The sequence below is a fragment of the Bos indicus genome, chromosome 14 (assembly GCF_029378745.1).
Source record: "Bos indicus isolate NIAB-ARS_2022 breed Sahiwal x Tharparkar chromosome 14, NIAB-ARS_B.indTharparkar_mat_pri_1.0, whole genome shotgun sequence".
Classification (NCBI taxonomy): domain Eukaryota; kingdom Metazoa; phylum Chordata; class Mammalia; order Artiodactyla; family Bovidae; genus Bos; species Bos indicus.
This window is the reverse complement of record NC_091773.1, coordinates 55,305,907-55,333,189: the sequence shown is the minus strand read 5'-3', so window position 1 is coordinate 55,333,189 and position 27,283 is coordinate 55,305,907. Positions and strand designations below refer to the sequence as shown.

General features: G+C 37.0%; 1 protein-coding gene across 2 annotated transcripts in view; it reads left to right on the top strand.

The window, feature by feature from the left end:
* PKHD1L1 (PKHD1 like 1) overlaps nt 1-27,283 on the top strand; it is a 186,343-nt gene that overhangs the window by 23,933 nt on the left and 135,127 nt on the right. For both annotated transcript variants that reach the window (XM_070802786.1, XM_070802787.1), the window contains exons 7-19: nt 1,211-1,264; nt 1,842-1,915; nt 3,031-3,073; nt 7,553-7,623; nt 8,972-9,082; nt 11,014-11,103; nt 14,446-14,714; nt 16,344-16,435; nt 20,290-20,449; nt 20,727-20,862; nt 21,622-21,765; nt 24,860-25,017; nt 26,067-26,180. In XM_070802786.1, the coding sequence (XP_070658887.1) occupies nt 1,211-1,264; nt 1,842-1,915; nt 3,031-3,073; nt 7,553-7,623; nt 8,972-9,082; nt 11,014-11,103; nt 14,446-14,714; nt 16,344-16,435; nt 20,290-20,449; nt 20,727-20,862; nt 21,622-21,765; nt 24,860-25,017; nt 26,067-26,180 (1,516 nt within the window). The remainder of the gene's footprint in view (nt 1-1,210; nt 1,265-1,841; nt 1,916-3,030; nt 3,074-7,552; nt 7,624-8,971; nt 9,083-11,013; nt 11,104-14,445; nt 14,715-16,343; nt 16,436-20,289; nt 20,450-20,726; nt 20,863-21,621; nt 21,766-24,859; nt 25,018-26,066; nt 26,181-27,283) is intronic.

The following is a 27,283-nucleotide window of genomic DNA, read 5'->3' as shown; positions in this document are numbered from 1 at the left end:
GTGCCTACTAAAGGAGCTTTTGGTCTTAAAGTGAGGGGAAAAAAATAATAAATATATGTATTTAAGGGCAAATAGGGTAATATTACCAGAGAGAGGCAAACCCACACCACTGTAGGAATTACAGGGTATGGTTAAGAATGTACACTGGAGCAGAGCTTTCTAGGTTTGAATTCCTGCTCTGCCCCTTCCTGGCTGCAGGCTTGGGCAAGCTACTTAACCTCCCTGGCTCAGTCTCTTCACCTGTAAAATGGAAGGATATTAGTTACTAATGTGTAAGTACTAACACATAAGTTGCCAGGACTTAATGTAGTAATGCTGTAAATGCTGGCTGCTAAGTTTGTTGTTTATTTGCCTGAAGCAAAAGGTTAGAAAGAGAATATGAACTCATACATTTCTGTAATAGGTATAGTAATTCAGTTTATTCTTTATAACCTAATGTATTGATCAAATGAAAGAATTTGTATGAAAAGTATGTTAAAAAGTTCAAAGTTCTCTGCTAGGAGATATGCTAGTAATTCAGGCTTGTATCTGGCCTTATTTTGTATCTGGATTTGCTGTCCCAGAAGCTGGGGATTTAGTCTGGTGTTGCAAAGAATCTGATAGCTGTCAGTTACCTACAAGCCTCCAGTATCACTGGGTTCTATCAGCCTTAAAGTAATAGTTCAGTCTAGTCAGCTGGGGAAAGAAATGTGAAGGCAGATTTTCCTCTCGGCTTCTAATCCTTCTCAGCTTCTTGTTCCCATTTCATTGGCACTGATCCTATTAGACATTCTTTTCATCCCAATTATTTTGTGAGACGTGAGCCTTGTTTAACTCATATGAAACTTAACTACAAAATTATGTTTTGTATTGGAATTAATTGAACTTCAGATGGAAGAGTCCCCGTTATCTACATTTGCTATCCCTATAGTATTCATCACTTTATAACACACCAAATATGTTATGATTATCATGTTTATTGTCATTCTTCCCCAGTTAGATTGTCAGCCCTATAACGGCAGAGATCTTGGCTCACTGATGTGCTCCAGCATCTAGAGCAAAAACTGTAACATAATAAGTGGTCAGTAGATGTTTGTTGAATGAATGATGGATACTATTAAGTGATTGGGAGAAAAAAAAAATAAGGTGGCAGTAAGCTTGGTGGGAGGAGAGCATTTTGAAACAATATATTAAACACAATTTGATCTTTTCCAATAAAATATTTATACAGGGTTTATATTGGAGGAATGCCCTGTGAGCTTCTCATATCACAATCTGATAATTTGTAAGTAATTCAAATAATTTTCTTTAGAAAAATAAATAGTAGATATACTAGATTTAAATAGTAATTTCTAGCAATAGTGCATATCCAAATGCTTTATAACACAGTATAAATTGTAATATTTGATATGGTAATTTATCAGTCATTGATATAGTTAGATGTAACCTGATCTCCACTATCTCCAGTGTATTATGATATGAACTGTTTAAATTATTTTGAATAAAGGGTTTTGAGAAATACCTTTATCAAATAATTGTTTCACTTGGTAGTGTTTTGAATTCTTTAAAAGGAATATCAATGGGGATGACCAAATTAATGACAAAATATTTAATTTTTAAATAACTTCAACAAAGACTGGGAAATATTTATTCAAATAACTTCAGCTAATATTGGGAAATATTTATTCAAATAACTTCAGCTAAGATTGGGAAATATTTTTATTTTACAAAAATCTTTGTTGTAGCAACAGTTTCTGTCCTGATACATATTCTGAAATTCATAAGATTTTTTGAGGGAAACACAATATTTTAAAACTTCAATGTCAATGTAAACTTTGAAATTAAAATGCATATTTTATTAGGTATGGTCTAAAACTAGATCATCCAAATGGAGACATGGGTTCTATGGTTTGTAAGATGAGTGGAACTTACATTGGTAAGTGTTGACCATCACTTATCATAGTTCTCAGAAATGCCTGACTGTATTTCCTTGTTTGGTATTCTCTTAGACCGCTCCTGTAGCCTCATCCCTTTTTTAAAAATTAGCACTTCCTGGCTTTTTTTCAGCATCATGTAAGCATGTATGAAAAACCTTTTTCTAAGATTTACACTGAAGTGTCTTCAAGTATCTTTTTTTCCATTTCTTCTGTCATTTAAATGTTTCCATTACTAATTTAGCTGTTTACCTATAGCTTTAATTTTACTCTGATTTTTATTCCTTGCTCTATGTACTTCAGAATCATAAGCATTTTAGTTAATGAGCTTTATTCCTTCTGCCTCGGGCTTCTCTGGTGGCTCAGACAGTAAAGAATCCACCTGAAACTCGGGAGATCCAGGTTCAATCCCTGAGTTGGAAAGATCCCCTGGAGAAGAGAATGGCAACCTACTCCAGTATTCTTGCCTGGAGAATTCCATGGACAGAGGAGCCTAGAGGGCTACAGTCTATGCAGACGCGACTGAACGACTAACACACGTGTGCGCACACATATACACACACGCACACACACATATACACATTCCTTCTGCTTCACAGCCTTTGCAAGTTCCCGGTCCTGAAAGTTTCAAATAAAATGTCATGTCTTTGAAAAAACCTGATCCCCAGCTTTACATTCTCGAAGTTCGTTCTCCTTTTCCTTGATAGCTTTATCACAGTACTTAGTTCTCTGTGTCGTTGCTTTTGACTGACTATATCCTCCGTTTGACAGTGTGCTCACCCTGCACCTCTCAACCCGTCACTGACCCAATTAAGTAGCTGTTAAATGAATGAAAGAAAATTGAGGGCAATATGATTACATATATGTTCTTTTATTCTTCATTCATTATTATACTTTGTGAGGTTTTCCTGGTTACAACGTTGAGACATCTTATTTGTATATCTTAAAGTAGTAGGTGTTTCTTTAAGATATTTCGTTTTCATTTCTTTGAGGATTAGTAGATGGTTGCATAATTACGGTGTTAATTTTCCTTGCTTTTAAATCAGCTTTATAATATATAGTTATTATTCTCCTGTGATTGAGAATTTAATTGATTGTGTATTTTAATTAATTCCAGGTCATCACAATGTCAGCTTCATCTTGGATAGTGATTATGGAAGGTAGATCATTTTGTAAATAATAATTTTCATAATTGATTCAACTGGGAAAATAAAAGTGTATATTTACTTTGTGCTATATATCCCTAGATTAAAAACTTAATTACTTTCAAAAAATTAATCACTTTACCCAAATTAACATTTAAGGAGTCTGTAACTCCTGTTCACTAGTAATTTGTGTCTCAGACATGGCCTTTCAGTTGCTGGGAAATCTAGCATTACTTAAAACAGTAAATAAAAAAAAATATTTGATTGTGATATGAAAAAGTGTGATTTTATGTTTTTAGCCCTTCTTGTTTATAAAGTTGTTTTGATAACTAATTAAATTTTTTTGAATGTAGGAATAAATAAAGCTTCATGATTAATATTACCTGATAATGATTTTCTCCTGAAGTATCAAGACAAATAGAATTGTGAAAGATGGTAGCTACAGCTTTTAATTGTTCATTCTAATACCAATATTAATAACATATTTATGATTTCTAGTAAAACTAGAACTTATTTCCAGATATCCTAATTTCAGTCAGAAAGACCATCACATACTTATAGAAATACGAGAATATGCAAATCTCAGCACATGTTGCAAGTCTTATAGATATAATAAAGAACCTTTAGTGGCAGGCATGGCATTAAGCACTTTACACATATTATCTAGCTCAATACTCCCAGAGAACCTATAAATTGGATGTTTTCATCTATCCCATATTGCACACTGGGAAAGCAACACTTAGGAACATTAAATTATTTGCCTAGGAATATTCAGCTGGTAGGAAACAGAGCTAGAATGTGAACCCATGCAGTCTGACTCCAGGACCTAAGCCTTTCTTCCCCATGCTTTGTCATCACCGATGGAGGGTCTCAGTCAAAGAACCACATCTCATCACTGTTTAACGCCCTGACCCAGGATTCTCTACCGTGGGGGGATTACCCCACTCCTGGAGCATTCACAAAGGTGTGTGTGGGGCATTCGTTGGCCCTCCCAGTCACTGGAGCATGCTGCTGGCCTTTTATGGGCAGGACTATGATGTGCCAAACCTAAATTGTTCTTCCCAAAATGTCATAGCATCTCCCATTTGGAAAGTGAACTGGTTGATTGAAATCCAAATAAGTCACATCATTTAGCCATCCAATACTAATATAGTTGTAGTAGACCGATGATGAAAAATTGTTTATTTTTTTGTCTCTGAAGAGAGACTCAGTGATTAGAAGTTTGGAAAGAGTGGCAATATTATAATCAAAGCAGATGTTATTCCTGTTCATTGTTTACAGGCTGTAAGAGAAGGATGAGATTTGGTCCCTGCATGTATGGAAATGCAGTTGGGTTGGTGAAACTAAATCCATTATCACTGTATTTACAAATGAGCTAGTTCTAGACACCTAAGGTCAGTAGATTTATTGCCAAGTTATAAACGTGGGCTGGACTTTTTTTTAAAAAATTAGTTATTTTTAAAATTATTTATGATAATAATAACCATAATACTTAAATGTGAGACTTACTGTGTTCCTGCCCTATTTTAAGCCATTAATGAGTATCAAAACAACCTTATGGAATGTGTACTATTAGTACCATTTTTCAGCTGAAGAAATTGAGGCACACTTTTTAAAAACTTGTGGGTTCCCAAAGCCCAGGGACTGTATTTTTTCTTTTTTACAAGTTTTTGTTATTATTTGTTTTGGACCATGACTCATGGCTTGTGGAATCTTAGTTCCCCAACCAGGGATTGAACCCAGGCTCCAGCAGTGAAAGTGTCAAGTCGTAACCACTGGATCACCATCAGGGAATTACTTAAAGTGCCAAGTCCTAATCACCAGACACTTTATTATAGAATAAAATACACTGCACTAAAATCGTGAAGAATTTTATAATTCAAGATAAAGCCAGAGTGGGTGATATGTAAACAGTGCTAAGATTTACCTTTATGATTTACAAGGGACAGTGACTTGTCCCATAACTTAACTGTGATTTTCTGTAAGGACATGGCCTACTTAGATATAACTTGATAAGATCGGACAATAGGATTTTATTGAAATATTAGCAAAACGTGTTAGAAGCAATGATATGGAGTTTTAAATGATTTTGTGAACTATATATGGTTCCTTTATGCTCTCAATGTCATTCTTCCTAAGGTGAGAAAAGTGAATTCTTAGTTCCAAGTCTGAATGAGAGGTGCTAATTGCCAAATTCATCATATCTCTCTCAGAGAAATAATTATCCAAAAATAGAAGGTTTGAGTGATTGAGCTTGATTGTGATTGATAGGTATACATAAGTCAATATGCAGCATTAACATACCCCCCAAATTAGAAAATTTGTGCATATGTAGGCAAAAATATTGCATACAATTGTTATTGCATAAAATTTATTGCATAAAATTCTGTGATCTTGACTTATAATCATTGTTTCCTTTTTTAAGCCAATGGATTTCCTTTTGTTTTAGGGTCTCAGAGTTTAAGAAATTGTATTTCTATATAAAACAGTCTTAAGAATTTAAGGTGATTGTTAAAAACATGATATTTACTACTTAAAAATCTAGTTTTAAGATTACATGGCATTTTTAAAATGTCATCATTTTATAATTAATAAAATCAATATTTTACAAATTTCTGGAGCATTGCTGAATATCAGATGAACCAATTGGAGACCATGTGACATCTATTTTGTATTACTTTTAAAAAGAAAATTTGTTGAAGTATAGTTGATTTACAATATTGTATGCATTCTCTATTTCTTTTAATGGGCAACCTTCCCTCTTCTATTACCCCAAGTCAAACAACAGCTGTTCCAAACTGATAAGGTTTAGATGAGACTCTCTTAATTGAGAAATGCCTAGTTATTATCAGTGAATTAGTGAAAATCACCTCAGTGTCATACCAAATAAATTACATTCAAATTTTATTTCAGGAGGCAATTTCCCCACCAGCTTAAAAAGCAGACTTAATTTTTCAGAGACAGGATCTGACCACAGACATTGTTGGAACTGGCTTCATTTTAAATCAACTGAAAGGCTTATAATATAAACATTTAAAATCCAGTGTGAACTTCTTAAATAGCTAAGTTAGCATAGCATGTTTTCAGGGACTCTCTAGCTTTGCAGATGCACATTATAATGCCTGTGTTGGATTCACAGGGAGTTGATTGCTGGTCTCCACCACAAGGTTTCCGTTATCCTTATAGATTCCGGTTCATTGTGCTCTAATTATGATGAATGAGTTTGGAGTCTTAGATAACGTTAGAAGATCTTAACCTTTCTAATTATGAATTTAATGGAGGTAACTAAGAGAAAGCATTCAGTTTTAGGATCATATTCTTTCCATCCCTAGCCCTTTAGGCTATGGACGTCCAAGTACGTATCTATCAAAAACATGAATAGGCTCCATGTTTATTAAGGGTGACTTAGCTGTGGCGGACTATTGTGAACTTGCACTCATACTTTGTATCTCATGTAAGTTAGTGGCTAGAGAGGAGAACTGTGTAGTACCCAGGGCTCTGGACTCAAACTGCCTGGTTCAAATTCCATTTCTGCTACTGTCTTTGTGATCTTGACTAAGATAAATGTCAACTAATTTTTTTTTTTTTGGCCATGCTGCATGGCATGTGGGATTTTGGTTCCCTGGTCAGGGATCGAACCCATGCCCCCTGCATTGGAAGGGTAGAGTCTTAACCACTGGATCGCCAGGGAAATCACTGATCTTGACTAAGAAAAAATTTCTCTGAGTATTACCTACCTCATGGGATTGATACAAGAATTAAATTGCATACTAATTAGAAGCTTAAAAAATTTAAAATTTTAGCATACCTGATAATAGTTCAGTGATCTTAGTTACTCTATCACTAAATGGGTTATGCTGCTGCTGCTGCTGCGTCGCTTCAGTCGTGTCCCACTCTGTGCGACCCCATAGACAGCAACCCACCAGGCTCCCCCATCCCTGGGATTCTCTGGGCAAGAACACTGGAGTGGGTTGCCATTTCCTTCTCCAATGCGTGAAAGTGAAAAGTCAAAGTGAAGTCGCTCAGTTGTGTCTGACTCTTAGCGACCCCATGGACTGCAGCCTACCAGGCTCCTCCGTCCATAGGATTTTCCAGGCAAGAGTACTGGAGTGGGTTGCCATTGCCTTCTCCGAAATGGGTTATAAGAGCACAGAAAGCCCAAGATGGTCATCTATAGAGCCCAACTTTTATGAAGGGCAGTCCTCCTGTGTGTTTATTTTTTATGTTAATACAAATTCTTACTTTACTGAAGTTTATTTATTTGCGTATAATAAAAGGTGCATATTTTAAATGTGCAGTTCAGTGAGTGCTGGCAAATGTGTTTGGTATATTTGTGGATTTAATAAACCAGGCTCTAGAACATCTTTATTTTCCTCAAAAGTTCTTTCTTGGTCCTTTATAAATTTTGATATGATTTCTATCACTGAAGTAAAAGAAAATTTCCTAAAATAAAGGTCATTTTTAAAGCAAGAATTTTTACTTTTTTTTAAACAGGAGTTTACCAGAAAAAATGGCATATTTCGTTTCTTCTCTCAATAAAATTTCAATGTTTCAAACATATGCAGGTATGTGACCTTTCTGTGTGAGGGGAAGGCAGGGGAAGAGAAGTGCATATACTTTATTTCATCAAATCAAATACAACAATGATTGTAAAGTGTACTGTATTATTTTATGTAGTTCTAAGAAAGAAAAACACCCAAGATAAGGAGTGTACTAGGAAGCCCTGACATTAAGCCAGGATCTACAAAAAGCCAGGATCTGTAGCCAAAAACTACATTTCTGGTGTCAGGTTGATTGAGAAATAAACTTATCTCACTAAAAGAGACAGCAGGGAAACATGCATCTCAACTTGGAATGTTGATCAAGGAAGGAAAAAAAATCTCTGCTGTCAATTTAAACCCACAAACCAGCACTCTCGGGGATTTATGCTTTCAGTGTGGTCCAAAAAATTCCTCAAGGAGAATATAATTTATCTCAATTTAAAGAGATCTCAGTGCCAGGCCTGGGGTGATTCAGACGTGAAAGATGTTCAAAAATGAAAAAAATATGTGTCTTGGAATCAACCAAATATGATCTATCCTGTTTTTTTCTGGAAACATACTGTGAAACTTACGTGAAAATGTTAGTTGTGTCCAACTTTTGCCATCCCACGGACTATAGCCTGCCAGGCTCCTCTGTCTATGGGATTCTCCAGGCAAGGATACCAGAGTGGGTTGCTATTCCCTTCTCCAAAGGGTCTTTCCGACCCAAGGATGGAACCCAGGTCTCCTGCATTGCAGGCATATTCTTTACCGTCTAGGCTACAGAACTCTGTTTTATTCAATGTGAAACTCCTATGGAAAAATACATAGAACTTTGATAGAATGAACTAATAAGAGTAAATTTTAAAAAGAATGTACCTTGTATCATTACTGGTCTATTTTACCAGTATACCTAAGACTCTTATATACAAAGCTGCAAGCATTCCAGTTATAGTTAATGTATTAGTATGTGAGAAAAATATAAGATGTTGGTCCGTAAATATAAGAAAGATTTCATTTTTAAAGAGCATAGAGAAGAGGCTGTTCTCTTGCTTTCTTGTTTTCTTTTGGAATCAAACATCTGTGCTTAGCCCAGGCTTTCCTTGTTCTCTGGATCCTTCCATTACCAGTGTCTGTTTGGTACCAGTTACCACTTACCCTTGGTCCCCAGGAGATGCAGGTCTGTGTGAAAGCCATGTTTATTGTTCTCTTTGCAAGACTGCATCAGAGACAAAAGAACGAAACACCTGCTTCATTCCTTTGGTAATCCAGTACCTTCGCTGTGTTATTTGCTATGTCTAGGGAATTTGGGAAATTTGTAAAAGACAAACGTTTACGTTTATGTGGAACGTTCATGACATTTTATTTCTTGTCCTTCCCCTCCCCATCCCAGAGATTACTAGGATTTCACCTTCACAAGGAAGCACTCAAGGCGGCACTTGGCTAACAATCAGTGGACGGTTCTTTGATCAGACAGATTTCCCAGTCCGAGTTTTAGTTGGAGGTATTTTTCATGATTTTTTAATAAAAGAATGAATACTTCCTTTAATTATTTCTGTGAAAAATAGTAGTTGTGCTCAATTAATGTCTTAATTTAAGAACTGGTATTTCCAGGTGGGCATTTGGTCCTGGAGCTTGATGCTTTTCCCACTGCAATTTTCCAGTGAGGACTGCTCCTTGCAGCCTTATGTGACCAGGATTTGGGCTCTGAGGTCAGCACTGAAGGGCATTGCACAGCAGCATCATGGCTGCCATCAACAAATTGCTCGCCACGCTAAAGACACACATAACCTCTATTTAATAGACTTTCAAATTACCTCTCTGAACTGTTACTATTTCTTAATGGGTTAGATAATTACAGGGAAATTTAAAATGGCATTTCGGGAGACTCCTCATCCCTTTGTCATATACTCTGTCTTGTCTGGACATCAGTAATTACAGATTGTTTTGGCCTTAGAAAAAGCATTAATTGATTCACAAAATGTACATTGGGCTTGATTCCCTGGATGTGCGTCACTTTCATATGTCTGGTTCAGCTGCTCAAAGGTAGGGAGCTAGGCAACTCAAATGGGAAGTTGGGAATGAATGTATAATGGGGATCTTCTCACTGAGTTAAAATGACCTTACCTACCTTGATGGACAAAGAACAGGACGTCTGTCCAAGTACCTGGCATGTAATTTTTCTGATCAAGCCTTCTGCTCAGATGATTTCTGCTTTTAAGGAATCTGCTGATGAGCTAGCCAAAATGTGATTTCAAGAAAAGAAATTCACAGAAAGCAATCCTGTGTAGCATTCATAGGACATCTTTCCTATCCCATGAATTCTTCCTGGCCACCTGCATAGGCCAAAAAATTTTAACATTTCATATAATATATTATTCTGTTTTACTATCTTTTAAAATATTAAAAACAGGAACATAATTTTGAATTTGTATGTTTTACATCTGACATTATGATACAGCTGATATACAAAGATTACATGTTAAGTTTTTTTAATAGTATTTCTTTGCCATTAAAGTGCAGGCAGATTTGAGATTCTGAATCCTCAATAATTTCTTGAAAATCATTGGTTTTTGTATCTTTCCTTTGCTCCAACAAAAATGAGTTAAGTTGGTTTAAAATATTGTTAAAATGTACTGTTTTATAGTTCAGTGACTTTGTATCCACAAAGCATTCAAATAGTGAAAGGTTGTATTGAAGTATACATTTTCCAGGCCACCAAACAAAACTTGGTAAAGATGCTTTCCTCCGTTTCCCTTACTTCTGTATTCATGGATTATTTCCATGTCAATAAATAGTTAATGAGGGTCGACCTTTCATGAAGCACTGTGAGGAGCACTTGGGAGTCTAAAATGTACACTCTTACTCAAGTCTATTTGTGCTTATGTATTACGATAATCGTTCTTATTTAAAACCTTGTCTGTTTTGGTTTCCATCTGTCTGTGACATAAATTATTATAAATTTATTTTAAAATTATTATCCTTTTTGTTTTTATTTTAAAAACTTGAACAAAACCACTATTATCCTAAGAAGACTGGAATCATCTACTTTTGTAAATTTTAAACATGACTGATTTATTCCGAAACTTTTCTCCAGGGAACAAAACATATAAGGCTTCACTTTGGACCCAGATAAAATAGTTTACAGTGACATCATTTTATCAAACTTTTAACTTTGTTTCTCAGAAATTATTAAATATTCTAACTCAGATTTGTGAGATTTTGCCAGCAAAGTGTTGCCCTGTGGAAGTACAACTAAAGTACAATTAATGAGTGATAAGCTTTGGTGGAGAACATGTAAAGGAAATGAAGACCCTTCAGCTTTGCCTCTTGCTTGTGTGTCTTGGTTCTAGTTGAAAAAGCACTCCAAGTTAGGCTGGTGTGATTTGCATTCTGAAGCTCTGTAGTAATGGCTCTGCCCTTGCTTCTCTGTAGGTCAAGCCTGTCATATTTTGAATGTCACAGAAAATAGCATATGTTGCAAGACACCCCCTAAACCTGATATTCTCAGAACTATATATCCAGGTAAGTCACCATTGGAGAGAAAGACCATTTCTATATTTGCATAAGAGGAATATTACTGACAGATATCTATAGTGTCTTAGTCTGTCCAGGCTGCTATAACAAAACATCATAGACTGAGTAGCTTATAAACACCATTGATTTCTCAAGATTCTGGAGGCTAGGAATCCAAGATCATGGCCCTGGCAGATTAGGTATCTGATGAGAACCTGTTCCTCATAGATGAGGCATTCGAAGGGGTATGGTGCTCTGTGGGGTCTCTCATAAGGACACTAATCCCATTCATGAGGGCTCTACTCCCATGGCCTGAACACTCCCCACAGGCCACACCTCCTAATACCATCACATTGGGCATTAGGTTTCACTAGGTTTCAACATTTTAGTTTTGAGGGGACCCAAACATTCAGCCCGTAACATAGTAACAAAAAATACTATTTGAGCTTTTTACAATTTGTAGTGAGAATGATAATAAATTTCTTCCTAGTTTTTCTTTTCTTTTTATTTCTGGATTAGGAAATATTTCTATTCAATTAGTTGAATCAAGGCTATACCAGTGGAGGTAAACTTGGCCTAAATTTCTCAGACACCCTGTGAAAGCTCTTTTGGTAGAGTATGAAGGTGCTTTTATTTCAAATCAAAGATTGTTACTAAATGTTAGTACAGGCTAATGGAAACATTTTAAATGCTTTTTTCCTAGTGAAAAAATAAATCAGTTCAGTTCAGTCACTCAGTCATGTCCGACTCTTTGCAACCGCATGGACCGCAGCATGCCAAGCTTCGCTGTCCATCACCAGCTCCTGGAGCTTGCTCAAACTCATGTCCTTTAAGTCAGTGATTCCATCCAACCATCTCATCCTCTGTCATCCCCTTCTCCTCCCACCTTCAATCTTTCCCAGCATCAGGGTCTTTTCCAATGAGTCAGCTGTTTACATCAGGGGGGAAAAGTATTGGAGTTTCAGCTTCAGCATCAGTCCTTCCAATGAATATTCAAGACTGATTTCCTTTAGGATGGACTGGTTGGATCTCCTTGCAGTCCAAGGGACTCTCAAGAGTCTTCTCCAACACCACAGTTCAAAAGCATCAATTCTTTGGGGCTCAGCTTTCTTTATAGTCCAACCCTCACATCTACACATGACTACTGGAAAAACCATAGCTTTGACTAGACGGACCTTTGTTGGCAAAGTAATGTCTTTGCTTTTTAGTATGCTGTCTAGGTTGGTCATAGCTTTTCTTCCAAGGAGCAAGTGTCTTTTAATTTCATGGCTGCAGTCACCATCTGCAGTGATTTTGGAGCCCCAAAAATAAAGTCTCTCACTGTTTCCATTATTTCCCCATCTATTTACCATGAAGTGATGGGACTAGATGCCATGATCTTAGTTTTCTGAATGTTGAGTTTTAAGCGAACTTTTTCACTCTCCTCTTTCACTTTCATCACGAGGCTCTTTAGTTCTTCTTAAATGGCAGAGGTTAAATCCTTATATAGTATGATTTAGGTGTGATCACAGGGAATGGGGAAAAATGGAACTCAAAAGTCTTTCCAGATTTTTCACCTGTGGCCATTGAAAGTGCAGCTGAGGGCTTTGAGGTCTGAAACTAGACCCCCGTGATGCTGTACATGTGTGCAGGTGGATTTTGTATCTCATCTTGTGCCCCCAGTGAAATCAGTTTATAATTGTATTGTTGGTTGGTGTTTGAAGCCAAACAAATTCAGTTTATTAACCTTTTAAATGTCTTTGTTTTGAATGATATTTAAAAAAATGGTTTTATTTATTTATTTACGGTTGTGTTGGATCTTCATCGCTGTGCAGGCTTTTCTCTGGTTGCAGCGAGCAGGTGGTGGTGGTTTAGTCACTCAGTCATGTCCAATTCTTTGAGACCCCATGAGCTGTAGCCCACCAGGCTCCTCTGTCCATAAGATTTTCCAGGCAAGAATACTGGAGCTGGTTGCCATTTCCTTCCACATTGCAGCTCTCTAGTTGCAGTGCACAGGTTTCTCATTTCCGTGGCTTCTCTTGTTGCAGAGCACAGGATCTAGGGCACGTAGACTTCAGTAGTCATGGCCTGTGGTCTCAGTAGTCGTGACTCCCAGGCTGTAGAGCACAGGCTCAGTAGTTATGGTGCACGGGCTGTTGCTCTGCAGCATGTGGGATCATCCTGGGTCAGGGATCAAACCCGTGTCTCCTGCATTGGCAGGTGGATTCTTTACCACTCAGCCACAAAGAAATCTCTTGAATGATATTTTTTAAATGACCAGTTTAAGAGGAGAATTTTGATATTCATAATTGATTACTTTAAAGAAAGTTGTGTATACCAGAGCATACTTGTTGCTTAAAAAGTTTGAAGTGCTCAAGCACTTCAAAGAGAAGAGTTGCAGAGGAAGAGCTGCAGTCATTATTTTCCAGATTCTGACACTCCAGCCAAGCCTAAACTGCTGGAGAAAGACCTGCACTTGATTGGTGTTGTATTTTCAGGAAGAAGAATAAAAACTGAGATGGCTCCATTATAATTATGAAAAAATAACACTGGCAAGTGTTGTTGTTGTTCAGTCACTAAGTCATGTCCGACTCTTTGTGACCCCATGCACTGCAGCAGGCCAGACTTTCCTGTCCTTCACTATCTCCCTGAGTTTGCTCAAACTCATGTCCATTGAGTCAGTGATGCCATCCAACTATCTCATCCTCTGTTGCCCCCTTCTCCTCTTGCCTTCAATCTGACAAGTGTAAGCTTACTTTAAATGAGAATGTTTTCTCTCTGATTCTGTCCAAGAAGGAGATGAAATCCTAGAGCACAAAGTAATGTTAAAAAGAAGAAAAGTACTAACAGAAACCTAAGGCCAACAGTGTGTGTTCATTGAGCCATTAAATGAGTAACTTTTATTGGAGATAATAATCAGGGTGAATGTTTTGTAATGAAATAGTCTGAATCTTGAAGTTTTGAGTCTTGACTACATAAAGCAACATCAGTCTTATCAAAAGTAATAATTATATTATTACTATCTTATGTAAGGCATTCACTGAGTACCAGGTACTTTGCATGTGTGTGTGTGTGTGTGTGTGTATAATATGTAATCCCTATAGCAGCTACGCAAGTCATAATATTAGACTCATTTTATAGAATGTAGAATCAGAGGTTTAGGTGTATGAAATAATAAATAAAATTGTAGACTGTCTTAATAGCATTCTATCCTCTGGGCACAGATACAGGTAGAGATATATGTAATTATTTTGTTTATACATATAGTCTAAAAATATGAATAGAAATAGAATATCTATAAGCACTACCCAAGTAAAAGTTATTGAGATACTGCATCAAAATTCTGATGAGAGCCTTCTTTATTACGTTCAGGAGGGAGAGGCCTAACGCTTGAGGTGTGGAATAATAGCCGGCCAGCACGTCTTGAAGAGATACTCCAATACAGTGAAAAAACTCCAGGGTACTTGGGTGCCATTTGGGTAGATTCAGCTTCCTATGTTTGGCCCATGGAACAAGACACATTTGTTGCACGTTTCAGTGGATTTTTGGTGGCTCCAGAATCTGACGTTTATAGATTCTACATCAAAGGTGATGACCGTTATGCCATTTATTTCAGCCAGACTGGACTTCCAGAAGATAAGGTAGGGAAGCCACAGCATACCACATGGTATCATAGAAACAATATGGTAACCTTTATATGTGTCCCATTTATTCGACACTAAAACCAATGAATATACTAAAGAATCTATGTGGTGGGTATTTGACTATTTTAACACATGTGATATGAGCCATAAAGTCATTATGGAAAACTTGTTGTCTAAAAGAAAATGTTTTTCCCATACCTAAATTTTCCTTCACTAAGAAAAAAATAGACATTTTCTTTAAAATTAAAGATTATTTTTATTATGAAAGAATTATAATCACCCATAGGGAATTTGGAGAAAAGTACACATATTTCACTGTTCTACTAGATCTGTTTCACTATTACTTGATCATGAGATTAAAATCTTTTATCTCCTTTTGTCTATATTTTATTTTTTACATAAATAGGATCCTGTGACCAAATTTATAATCACTTTTATCATGTATTAGTCTTTTCACATATTATTAAATAGCTTTTATGATGCAGTGTTTGATGACTAAATAGTATGTTATTGCGTGAGTTACTAAACTTAAGTAACTTTCCACATACTGATACATTTTTAACTTCTGATATTTTATGATCACAAATAATACTCTGTTAAACATTTGTGTTCATTACATTATTACATGTTTTATGTTATTTCTTTAGGAAGTGAAAGTGAAAGTCGCTCAGTCATGTCCGACTCTTTGCAACCTCATGGTTTGAGGCCCCAAGGTTTGAGGCCCCAAGGTTTGCGACCCCATGGACTGTCCATGGAATTCTCCAGGCTAGAATACTGGAGTGTGTAGCCTTTCCCTTCTCCAGGGGATCTTCCCAACCCAGGAATCAAACCCAGGTGTCCCACATTGCAGACAGATTCTTTACCAGCTGAGCTACAAGGGAAGCCCAAGAATACTGAAGCTGGTAGCCTATCCCTTCTCCAGCGGATCTTCCTGACCCAGGAATTGAACCGGGGCCTCCTGCGTTGCAGGCAGATTCTTTACCAACTGAGCTATGAGGGAAGGACCATTTCACAAATGTGAAACTGATAGATCAAATCAAAATGACTCACTACATATATGGCAAGGTTGTCTCCCAGACTTAAATGCCTGCCTGTAACACATGAATTCCAATTTTGCAGTAGTTTTTCAGCATGTTTCTTTTAAGGACAGTGTAGTCATTTCTGTTGAGAAGCCTCAAGTCTTCTCTTTGTAGAGTGTAGACGCATTTAGTGATCTTTGGCATCTTTCATATTTCTTTTTAATGATCTAATTTGGATTAAGTCCCTCAAAGTTTTCTGCAGAAAAAAAGAATATTTTACTTAACAATAAGCAACCTTCCTCCCAGGATGGGTCTTTAAAATTTCCATTTGCAGTTCTAATTGTGAAAAAGCTATGATCTGTGTGTGTTCATGGAATAGTATGGTTGATATTCATTAAGGTTGGCAGGAGTGAAATGAGCTTTGATAATTTTTTAAGATCCTTTTCATCATGAATAATAGAAGAAAAATATGAAGTATTTTCATGTTTTTCTGTTCATAAAAGGTCTAAGACTGAGAGAAATAATAAATGATAAATAAATGCTGAAAGTCTTATTAATAAGTTCTCTCTCTCCTCCCCTCTCTCTTTCTCTGTCTTTTTGGGATAAGGTGAGGATTGCCTATCATTCTTCCAATGCCAACAATTATTTTTCCAACCCAACACAGAGATCAGATGATATTCATCTTCAAGAAGGAAAAGAGTAAGATTTGTTTTCTTTTCTTTAAACTATTATGTGATATTTAAAAGCCATAAGTTTATATGTAAAAACATTTTAAATTTGTTTCATGGGTGGAAGTGATGCTAATTTATTATGCTAATAATATTATTATGCTAATAATCAATTTGTAATTGGCCATTCTCCATAATTTTGTTACATTTTGTTCCTATATTCTCAAGAATACTTCTCCATGTAACAGCTCTTTTGCATATATCACGTTTTTTACCTCCCTGTTTTCTAGGAATCCTGAAGAGCTTTTTGAATGGGATTATTAGCTATTTATTAGTTAGCATTCAGCTAACTAGGGAAATTCGAAATCTAAATTATTCCTGTTACAGAAATTATAATTTTGTGAAATTTTCTTAATCCTGCTTCAGTTTCTTACTAGGACCTTTCAGTCAATCCAGCCATCAAGTTCTCTGCTCTTATTTTCTCTATTGCTGGAGATAAACCACAAAACCACATTAACTGGTGCCACAGTTAATATGTATTTAATAGTCTCATGATTTATTTCAGACCCTGGGCCTGCCAGTACTGGAAATTTAATACTAAAGATATTAAAACATACTCCCTGCCCTTAAGTGGTATATTTTTTAGTGCTGAAAGGTCCAATTTCAGAAAGAAAATGAGAATATTATTCAAATAGCTAATAATCCCATTCAAAAAGCTCTTCAGGATTCCTAGAAAACAGGGAGGTTAAAAAATGTGATATATGTAAAATAGCTGTTACATAGAGACCATCAAGAGGTACATGTGAATTACCTTCCATTTACCATTTGTATTTGTTAGGTTTTGCTGTGTAAGAAACCATTCCCCCAGATTTGGTAGCTTGAAGCAACCCAATTTTGTGATTATCTAGGTAGGTCTTTTGATCCTGGCTGTGTTAGCTGGTGATTAATGGTCCAGGACCGCCTTGTTCGCATATCTGGAGTCTCGGCTGGCCTGGCAGGGACTGAAGTATCGAGGATATCTCCAGCCAGAAGGTCTTTCATGACGGTGTGTTGCAGTGTCCCCGCAGACAAGAGGGCAATTCCTAATGCACAGGGGCTTTTTAAACTCTGCTTATGTCACATTTGCTAATATCTCAGTGACTAAAGCAAAAGGCCAGACTTAGATTCAGTGGGTGAAGAAACAGACTTCAATCCTTTTATTTTTTAATTTATTTTTGCCTGCACTGGGTCCCTATCGCTGCACTCAGGCTGTCTCTAGTTGCCGCAGAGAGGGGCTCTGTTCGTCACGGTGCACGGGCTTCTCGTTGCAGTGGCTTCTCTTGTTGCAGAGCATGGGCTCTAGCCACACAGGCTTCAGTGATTGAAGCTCTCAGGCTCTATTGAGTGTGTCATTGGTAGTTCTGGCACATGGGCTTAGTTGCTCTGAGATATGTGGGATGTTCCGGAACAGGGATCAAACCTGTGTTCTCTGCTTTGGCAGGTGGATTCTAAACCACTGGACCACCGGGGATATCCTGGGCTTCGCTTCCTGGTGGGAGGAGTTTTGTTTTTCATTCTACCACATCACCCTTCCAGATATTGATTAGGTTATGCTCATAGGCAGCATCATGGAGTTGGTCAGAGAGGGTTGGGATCAATGGTACCTGAGAGAAGCTACACTTAATGTTCTCACTGAAGTCTTAGGAATAACAAGCATTGCATTCTTTTTCTCTTCCCCCTTCTACTATCACTGCTTTATATACTTAAGCCTTTTCTTTTTTAACCAAGATTGCGAGGCCAATTCAGAGAAAATGGACTACCTTGTTAATTTCTATTGCTATTCAGTGTCAGTACACCTTCAGGCTTTGCTTTGACCTTGGAAAATGAGTTCAATTTACCTGCTTGATAAGAGCACAGAGCTTGCATGAAGGTGGCTTGTAATACATCTGCCACCTGGTTTATCTGTGCTTCTGCAAACTAGCTTGGAATTTACACATTGGCAGGAATAATGATGCCTGTGAGTTCTGAAATTGAGGCCACATGGCTGGTTTGTTGCACAATGGTCCCTGGGACCTTTTTGAAGATAACTTGTCTTGCCAGTTCATTTTACTCAAATAATACAGCCTATCTCTACATGCATATCTCTTGGGTCACCCCCCTTTCTATTTGAATCCTACCTCAGTTACTAACTTCTAAATAATTTTTCAGTCTTTAAAATTCTTAGTTTCTGTAATTCATATAAACAAACAGAATAATATATGTATTTATAGGACTTCGTGACACTTAAATAGAGTAATGTCTGTGAAGTGCTAGCATGTAGAAAGTGCCTTAAAATATATTTAAGCTGCCAATAAGGATACAGAATTTAGTGGTTCTTCTCCAAGTCCAGGCTTCCCTTATGGGTCAGCTGGTAAAGAATCCACCCACAATACAGGAGACCTGAGTTCGACCCCTGGGTTGGGAAGATCCCCTGGAGAAGGAAAAAGCTACCCGCTCCAGTATTCTGGCCTGGAGAATTCCATGGACTGTATAATCCACTGGGTCTCAAAGAGTAGGACGTGACTGAGTGACTTTCACTGCACTTCACTTCTCCAGGTCCTGCTCCACAGTTAGTATTGCCCACCTTGATTTGGCAGAGATGGCAAACAGGTTTCTCAGGGCAGCTGAAAGCCTGACATAATCCTCCAGTATCAGTCCTGTGGAGGAAATGACCCAGAGCCCCATCTCCTTGCCAGATGGGAGATAAAAAATGCACTCCATTCACAGTCTTTCATGAACCGTGGACACTTCATCTCCATATACAAGAGTATCTGCTGAATGATGTGAGGCCATTTAAAGGAACTCCTAGCTGGCCTCTTCAAAGATGGGAGCAGTGTGACACTGATTGAGACTTAGGTAGGAAAGGTCCCCTGGAGGAAAAAATGGCAACCCACTCCAGTATTCTTGCCTGGGAAGGCTCATGGACAGAGCAGCCTGGTGGGCTATAGTCCACGGGGTCCCAAAGAGCCAGACACAACTGAGCGACTGAGCACACACACAGTAGTAGCTTTGCACTCACCTGTAACGACTGGTGGGTGAACAGCTAATTCTCAATAGGCAGTTGGATGATGGGCAGGGACCCTCAGGAATCAAGAATTCCAGATTTAAGGTGTGAATCTCATCCAGCTTGTTGGAGGGCCGTCATCAGCCTAATCAGTAAAAGTTTCCTAAGGCAGTGTTTTATTTCCCAAGTTACAAGTGGAGACAATATTTAAGGAACTTAGGGGAGAATTTCATCCCTGACACATACAACCACTCAGATACAAAATATGTGGTATGTCTGAGTCTACCTGACATTTTCTTATACACATTAGAGTACTTTAACCTCTTTGTGTCCTCTGGTTTTATGTCAGGAAGTTTGTTATAACCTACAATGTAATTGTTTTCAGCTCCTTGAGGATAGAAGGTAGTATCTCTTCTCAATTCGTCAGTTTCTTTATCTCTAATGCAGATATCTTACACAACTCATTTTCTTTTAGCAAACTGCTGTGAAATAATTTGATAGTTAAAATCAGGGATGTGTGTATGTGTGTGTGCTAGTCACTTCAGTTGTGTCTGACTCTTTGAGACCCTCTGGACTATAGCCCACCAGGCTCCTCTGTCCTTGGGATTCTCCAGACAAGAATGCTGGAGTGGGTTGTCATGCCCTCCTCCAGGGGATCTTCCCGACCCAGGGATCAAACCCTTGTCTCTTACATCTCCTGAATTGGCAAGTAGGTTCTTTACCACTAGCACTACCTGGGGACAATATAAATCATTTATTGGGCATGTATTTTATATCATGTAGAAATCTATTCATTGAAAGCAAAATTCATGATTAAGTGCTCTGGAGAAAAAGTTCCAATCTTTAGTTATTCTATTTTCCAGATATTACATTGAAATCTTGCTGCAGGAGTACAGACTAAGCGCTTTTGTGGATGTTGGACTGTACCAGTATAAAAGTGTCTATACTGAACAACAAACAGAAGATGCAGTGAATGAAGAACAAGTCATCAAATCCCAGTCAGCAGTTGTCCAGGAAGTACAGGTTGGCCGTGGTTATAGATTCACCTTAGAAAGAGCAAATATTCAAAGATAGAACTCTATTTGGTTATTAACTGTACGAGGTAAGATACTGTTTGAAGGGGAAACACTCGTGGAAAATTATTAAGTTGTGCCTTGGAATATCTGTAATTATAAAGAGCCTGTTATTTGATGACTTACACTTTAAAATAGTTTATTGTTTACAGTAGCTGGTTTATGATGCTTTTAAAAATGTATTTTTCCATGTAGTAAATAGATGCTTTTTTTAAATTGGGGAATAGGTTATAACATTGGAAAACTGGGAAACAACTCATGCAACAAATGAAGTGCAGAAGGTCGTGGTAACCAGCCCGTGTGTGGAAGCTAATTTATGTTCACGTTACCAGTATAGATTGATCTACAACATGGAAAAAACTGGTAAGTTGTAAAAAATAAGGGAGACTTTATTTCCCTTTATGTATAGACAAAATTTTAAAAAGGTATTTGCTCTAGTCAAATTCTACTATCTGGAAAATACAGTTTTAATAGTATGCTTGGTAAAGAAGCAAAAAAAATATTATGAAGAAAACTCCTCAGACTGGGATAGAAAATGGCATCAATAAAAACAACTTTCAGGTATATACTGTCATTTTCTTCTATAAGGATCATGATAAATGCATATTTAAACACACAAAAACATACCTGCAACTCACAGGTATAAGTTAATAGGAATTAAATTTATCATTACAGACAGGTAATCATTTCTTTCAATTTCTCAAATTAAGCAATAGACCTATAAGACACTAGTTTATCTGTTAATAAAGATATTGTATTTCTTATTTTATAACAAATCCAGAAAAATAATTTTTGCTACTTCTATCATTTCAATAAGTAAATACTGATGAATACTTACTGTTTGCCACATGGGATGCTTATTACCATGGGAACATTGAAACAGTAAAATATGAACCTGTCCTCAATAGATCACAATCCAATTAAGTACTCAATAATATTGAATTTGAATCTTTCAGAACATAATTTCATTAATAACTTATGGTACAGGCTATAGGTACTTTAAAAAATTCAAATATAAGGCATCACTGCTGGTTGGGGTAGAGCAGAGATTGCAACCCATTTTTTTTCTGATTAAAGTTCCTAATCATTTGACTTTTAAATTTTATTTTATTTCGTACAAAGTCTGGCTACCTGCTGATGCTTCTGAGTTCATACTGCAGTCAGCCTTAAATGACCTCTGGTCTATAAAACCGGACACAGTGCAAGTCATAAGAACACAAGACCCCCGAAGCTATGTTTACCTGATAACCTTTATATCAACTAGAGGTAAGCCTGTATTTCATTTTGAAGTTCTGTAATGTTTTTTCTAGGAAACAAATTCGTATCCTGTGCACCTCCACTGAAAAAGGTAAAAGCACCATAAAATGAGAGGAGAAAGGAAGTGGATTCATAGTGCTGATCAACTTCAGGAGAAACAAATTAAATGGTTAATTTTTTATATTGTAATTTAAATTTTAGTTGTATTTCAAAGAGTGTACAGCTCCAAATGCATGAGAAATACACTGCACTATAAACTACAAATACTCTATTAGTAATAGTCTACTTTATATTTAGCAAAAATTAGTGAAGATATTTAATTCTGGAAATGAAATTTAAGTAAATCAGTATTTCTCAGGAGACACTTAGTCTGGCCAGATCTTGCCCACTGAAAGGATTCTCGGGTCAAACCCACATAGGAAACACTGCATACCACACCTTCTCCTTGAAGATTTATAGAACCCATTAGAATATTAAAATCCCCAAGGAACCCTGCAGTGAGCAATAAAAACAACAAAGCAATAAAAAAAAAAAGCAGTGCACTTGTATTTAATATAGCATTTTCCAAAATTATTTGATTTCTTTACCCTTTTCAAGTAATAGCTATTAGCTTCCAATTACATTTTCAAGTCTTAAAGACAAATTTAGCAACCAGTTTGGTGTCTCAGACAGTAAAGACCCTGCCTGCAATGGAGGAGACCCAGGTTTGATCCCTGGGTCAGGAAGATCCGCTGGAGAAGGAAATGAGAACCCACTCCAGTATTCTTGCATGGAAAATCCCATGGATAGAGGAGCCTGGAGGGCTACAGTCCATGGGGTTGCAAAGAGTTGGACACAACTGAGCAACTAGCACTTTCTTTCTTTCTTTGGGTATTTGGGATTTCTGGCCCATGAAATCGATCCCTGAATAAATTCCTTTTTTTGAGCAATCACTATTTTCTAATTCATATAAGTAAAATGTTACATCAATATTTATGTCTCATTGAATGAAATTGTTAATTTCATTGCTGAGTAGAGAATTTTGTTTAACATAAAGTTCTAAAAATTTCCCATAGGTTATCTTGTCAAAATGCTATATAAATAAAGATATTGTTATCTTTGTTCTCTCAGAAGCATGGTTTTAGATCAAAGAGAAATTTTAAAGGTTCAGCAGAAACCTTAACCAATATGGTACTTAAGTCATAACTGGGCAGATTCTAGTACTTTACTCAACAGAGAAAGGCAATAGGATTCCATTGTTAAAGCATCTTCCCAGTGAAGAGAAACATCTGAGGACAAAGCCTGATTTCTCTCAAAGTGAGATGGTATGAACAAGCCTCACAGGCATGAGACTGTTTCCTGTGATTCACCTTTGTACTCTATTCATATCTGAGGAAAAGAGCAGTTCCCAGCCTAGCCCTTTACACTATGATGGTGGTACTGGAGCAAAAATAAAAGGATTTTTGGAATATTCTGTTGCCCATTGATTTTTACCTCTTGATTCCAATGCCCAACTTCTATTTATCTTACAAAACATCCTTTTAAGCTACAAAAACAGAACCTTAAAATATATAGGTTACCTTTATCTGCTATTTTGCTATTTCTACTATGGCTAAATGGACTGGAAGAGGTAAGTTTTCATTCCAATCCCAAAGAAAAGCAATGCCAAAGAATGCTCAAAATACCGCACAATTGCACTCAACTCACGCGCTAGTAAAGTAATGCTTAAAATTCTCTAAGCCAGGCTTCAGCAATACGTGAACCGTGAACTTTCAGATGTTCAAGCTGGTTTTAGAAAAGGCAGAGGAACCAGAGATCAAATTGCCAACATCCGCTGGATCGTGGAAAAAGCAAGAGAGTTCCAGAAAAGCATCTATTTCTGCTTTATTGACTATGCCAAAGCCTTTGACTGTGTGGATCACAATAAACTGTGGAAAATTCTGAAAGAGATGGCAATACCAGACCACCTGATCTGCCTCTTGAGAAACCTGTATGCAGGTCAGGAAGCAACAGTTAGAACTGGACATGGAACAACACACTGGTTCCAAATAGGAAAAGGAGTACCTCAAGGCTGTATATTGTCACCCTGCTTATTTAACTTCTATGCAGAGTACATCATGAGAAACGCTGGGCTGGAGGAAGCACAAGCTGGAATCAAGATTGCCGGGAGAAATATCAATCACCTCAGATATGCAGATGACGCCACCCTTATGGCAGAAAGTGAAGAAGAGCTGAAGAGCCTCTTGATGAAAGTGAAAGAGGAGAGTGAAAAAGTTGGCTTAAAGCTCAACTTTCAGAAAACTAAGATCATGGTATCCGGTCCCATCACTTCATTGCAGATAGATGGGGAAACAGTGGCTGACTATTTTTCTGGGCTCCAAAATCACTGCAGATGGTGATGGCAGCCATGAAATTAAAAGATGCTTACTCCTTGGAAGGAAAGTTACGACCAACCTAGACAGCATATTAAAAAGCAGAGACATTACGTTGCCAACAAAGGTCTGTCTAGTCAAGGCTATGATTTTTCCAGTGGTCATGTATGGATGTGAGAATTGGACTATAAAGAAGGCTGAGCGCCGAAGAATTGATGCTTTTGAACTGTGGTGTTGGAGAAGACTCTTGAGAGTCCCTTGGACTGCAAGGAGATCCAACCAGTCCATCCTAAAGGAGATTGATCCTGGGTGTTCATTGGAAGGACTGATTTGAAGCTGAAACTCCAACACTTGGCCACCTGATGCGAAGAGCTGACTCATTGGAAAAGACCCTGATGCTGGGAAAGATTGAGGGCAGGAAGAGAAGGCGACGACAGAGGATGAGATGGTTGGATGACATCGTCGACTCGATGGACATGGGTTTGGGTGGATGCTGGGAGTTGGTGATGGACAAGGAGGCCTGGAGTGCTGCGGTTCATGGGGTCGCAAAGAGTCGGACACAACTTAGCGACTGAACTGAACTGACTATGGCTAAGTCTCAGATTCGAGGATCTGCATCTTCTCCGTTCATCCTTTTTTGTGTGTGATAATTCAATTCCAAATAAAACAAGTTTTGTTAAATCTAAATTTCTTTCATGGCTATATTGGTAATTAATTGACTGCCTCAAGTTATGTTTTATATTTCATTACAGGAGACTTTGATCTGCTCAGTTATGAAGCATTTGAAGGGAACAATGTCATGCTGGCTATTACAGAACAAACCAAAGGAAAACCCAGTTTGGACACCTTCACACTCAACTGGGATGGGATCACTTCTAGGCCTCTGACACCGCAGTCATCAGAAGCTGAAGTATGCTGTGTTCATTTTTCAAGCAGAAAGCTACTTAAACATCAGCCTTCTACAAAAACATATTTTAAGGAGTGGTAATACATCTCCTACTTGGCATGGTGGGTTAGAGCCAACTCATAGCGAGCAGAGAAGTGGGAGATACCACAGTGACAGAGGGAATGAATGGGGAGTTCTTAGGTCTGTGCCAACAGGGTCCGGGTATCTGTATATGGGGCATCTGCTCATAAGGAACGTTTGCTTGTGAGTTACTGCATTTCCACAACTGCCTGTACAATGAGCATGAGTTAATATTTGTTTGATGACTAAAGATCATACGCTATTTCAACTCTTTAATTCTAAATATGTATGCTTTGCCAGAGAAATAACAGTGTGGAAATTATAGACCTCGTGAATGTGTGCCAATTCCTGTATTATCTAGATTTTTTCTTAAATAATAAAGGATTGCATAATCTGTATTTCTTCTTTTGAGAAACAGAATGCATTGGAGTATATATATATTTTCCAGTTAGTTTTTCATTTGATTGGGAAAGCTATTTATTTGAAACTGTTTAATGAGGGGCTAATTCACTTAGTTTTACCTCATTGACGCTTTTAAAAAACTGCTAAACAAATATGCCTACAGTATGTAATAACATAATAAGCTAAGATCAGCCAGTTGGATGTAACTATTGACATTCTAAAATAAAAATCTTTTTTATTTTAATTAAAAAAAATTTTTGGCCATGCCAAGCATCTCATGGGATCTTAGTTCCCTGACTGGAGATCAAACTCAGGCCCTTGGCAGTAAAAGTGCCGAGTCCTAACTGCTGGACCATCAGGGACTTCCCTAAAATAAAAATTTTGAAACAGTCATTATACTGAGATTATCATATATAAACTTAAAAATTATTTAAGAAATTACCTCATAATTATGGCTAACATGGGAATTATCTTATGAAATTATTCCTTTAAAACTAATTAGAATTAGTAGTAAAATTACTAATGTTCTAACCCTTCATGAAGAAATTACTAAAGCTTTAGTTATTATTTATTAATTATTGTTAATTTAGTTTCAGGCAGCACTGGAAGAAATGGTTAGCAGCAAGTGTCCACCACAAATTGCAAATTTTGAAGAAGGATTTGTTGTGAAATACTTCAGAGATTATGAAACTGATTTTAACCTGGTATGTATTTAATCAACCTCAAAATGGACAAGATAAGAATTCATATAAATGTTTGGAATTTTGTCATTTTTTGATTAGCATTAATTACTTTATCATTTAAAGTCAAGTTACAAATATAATTTTGTTATATGTTTATTGATAAGGTTCTAGCATCTTCCTGCATTATAAAATGATTCATTTGTAAAAGCAGTATTTCTACCACATATGAATTTTCTTAATCAAGAGACAGTAGGCAAGATGGGTAAATGTGAGATCTGTAGGGTTTTTTGTTTGCTTTCTTAGATTCAGAGTATATTCTTTTTCCTCATGGCTTCAGAGAATATAATTTGTAGTAGAGCATTATATAGTGAAATTGCTTCCATTACTTTTTGAGATCACCCTCTGGTCAGTTAGTATGAGGCCTAGTCAGTATTTATTTCTTGATAAAATACAAAGATTTTTCTTTGATTTACAGTAAAGAAAATTTAAAATATATTTATCTTCCTAATTCTTATTTTGAAGACTCAAGGAAGCCAGATAGTCACCATTTCCAAGTGAATACCTCAGGAGTAAGAAATGTTTAGGCAAGTTATTCAATTTAGATCAATACTCCAGAACTAAATGTGTCTTTAAAAAAATATATATATATATATATAAAACATACATCATGTCATGCTTTATGCAAACAGATATGTTAGTGAAAAGGGAAAATCATTTAATGGGCCATGTTTTAATATACATGTATTGAGGTTCTTCTGTCCTGAATGTGATACTTGCAGACAAGGAAACTGAACAACTAATTTACATTATACTCCTTTCCTACTTCATCTACAGTCATCGTCATAACACACATTCTTGACTCATGTTACCTTGACTCCTTTAGTTTCCCAGCACCACTCTCACATCCCCACTTCTCTGCATATATTTTAACCCTTTCTCTGATGCTCCTTAGCTCCCTTTTCCTTTTAGATAGCAATCCATTTGTCTTGTCTCCTGAGTCATCTTTTTTAATACTATTATATGAATTAGACACCTCCCTTCAGGCTTAGTTTTATAATACTTGGTTCCTTTGTCCCAAACTGGTAGGCCCCTGTGTGTACAGGTAGGGTGCTTCACTCCTTGAA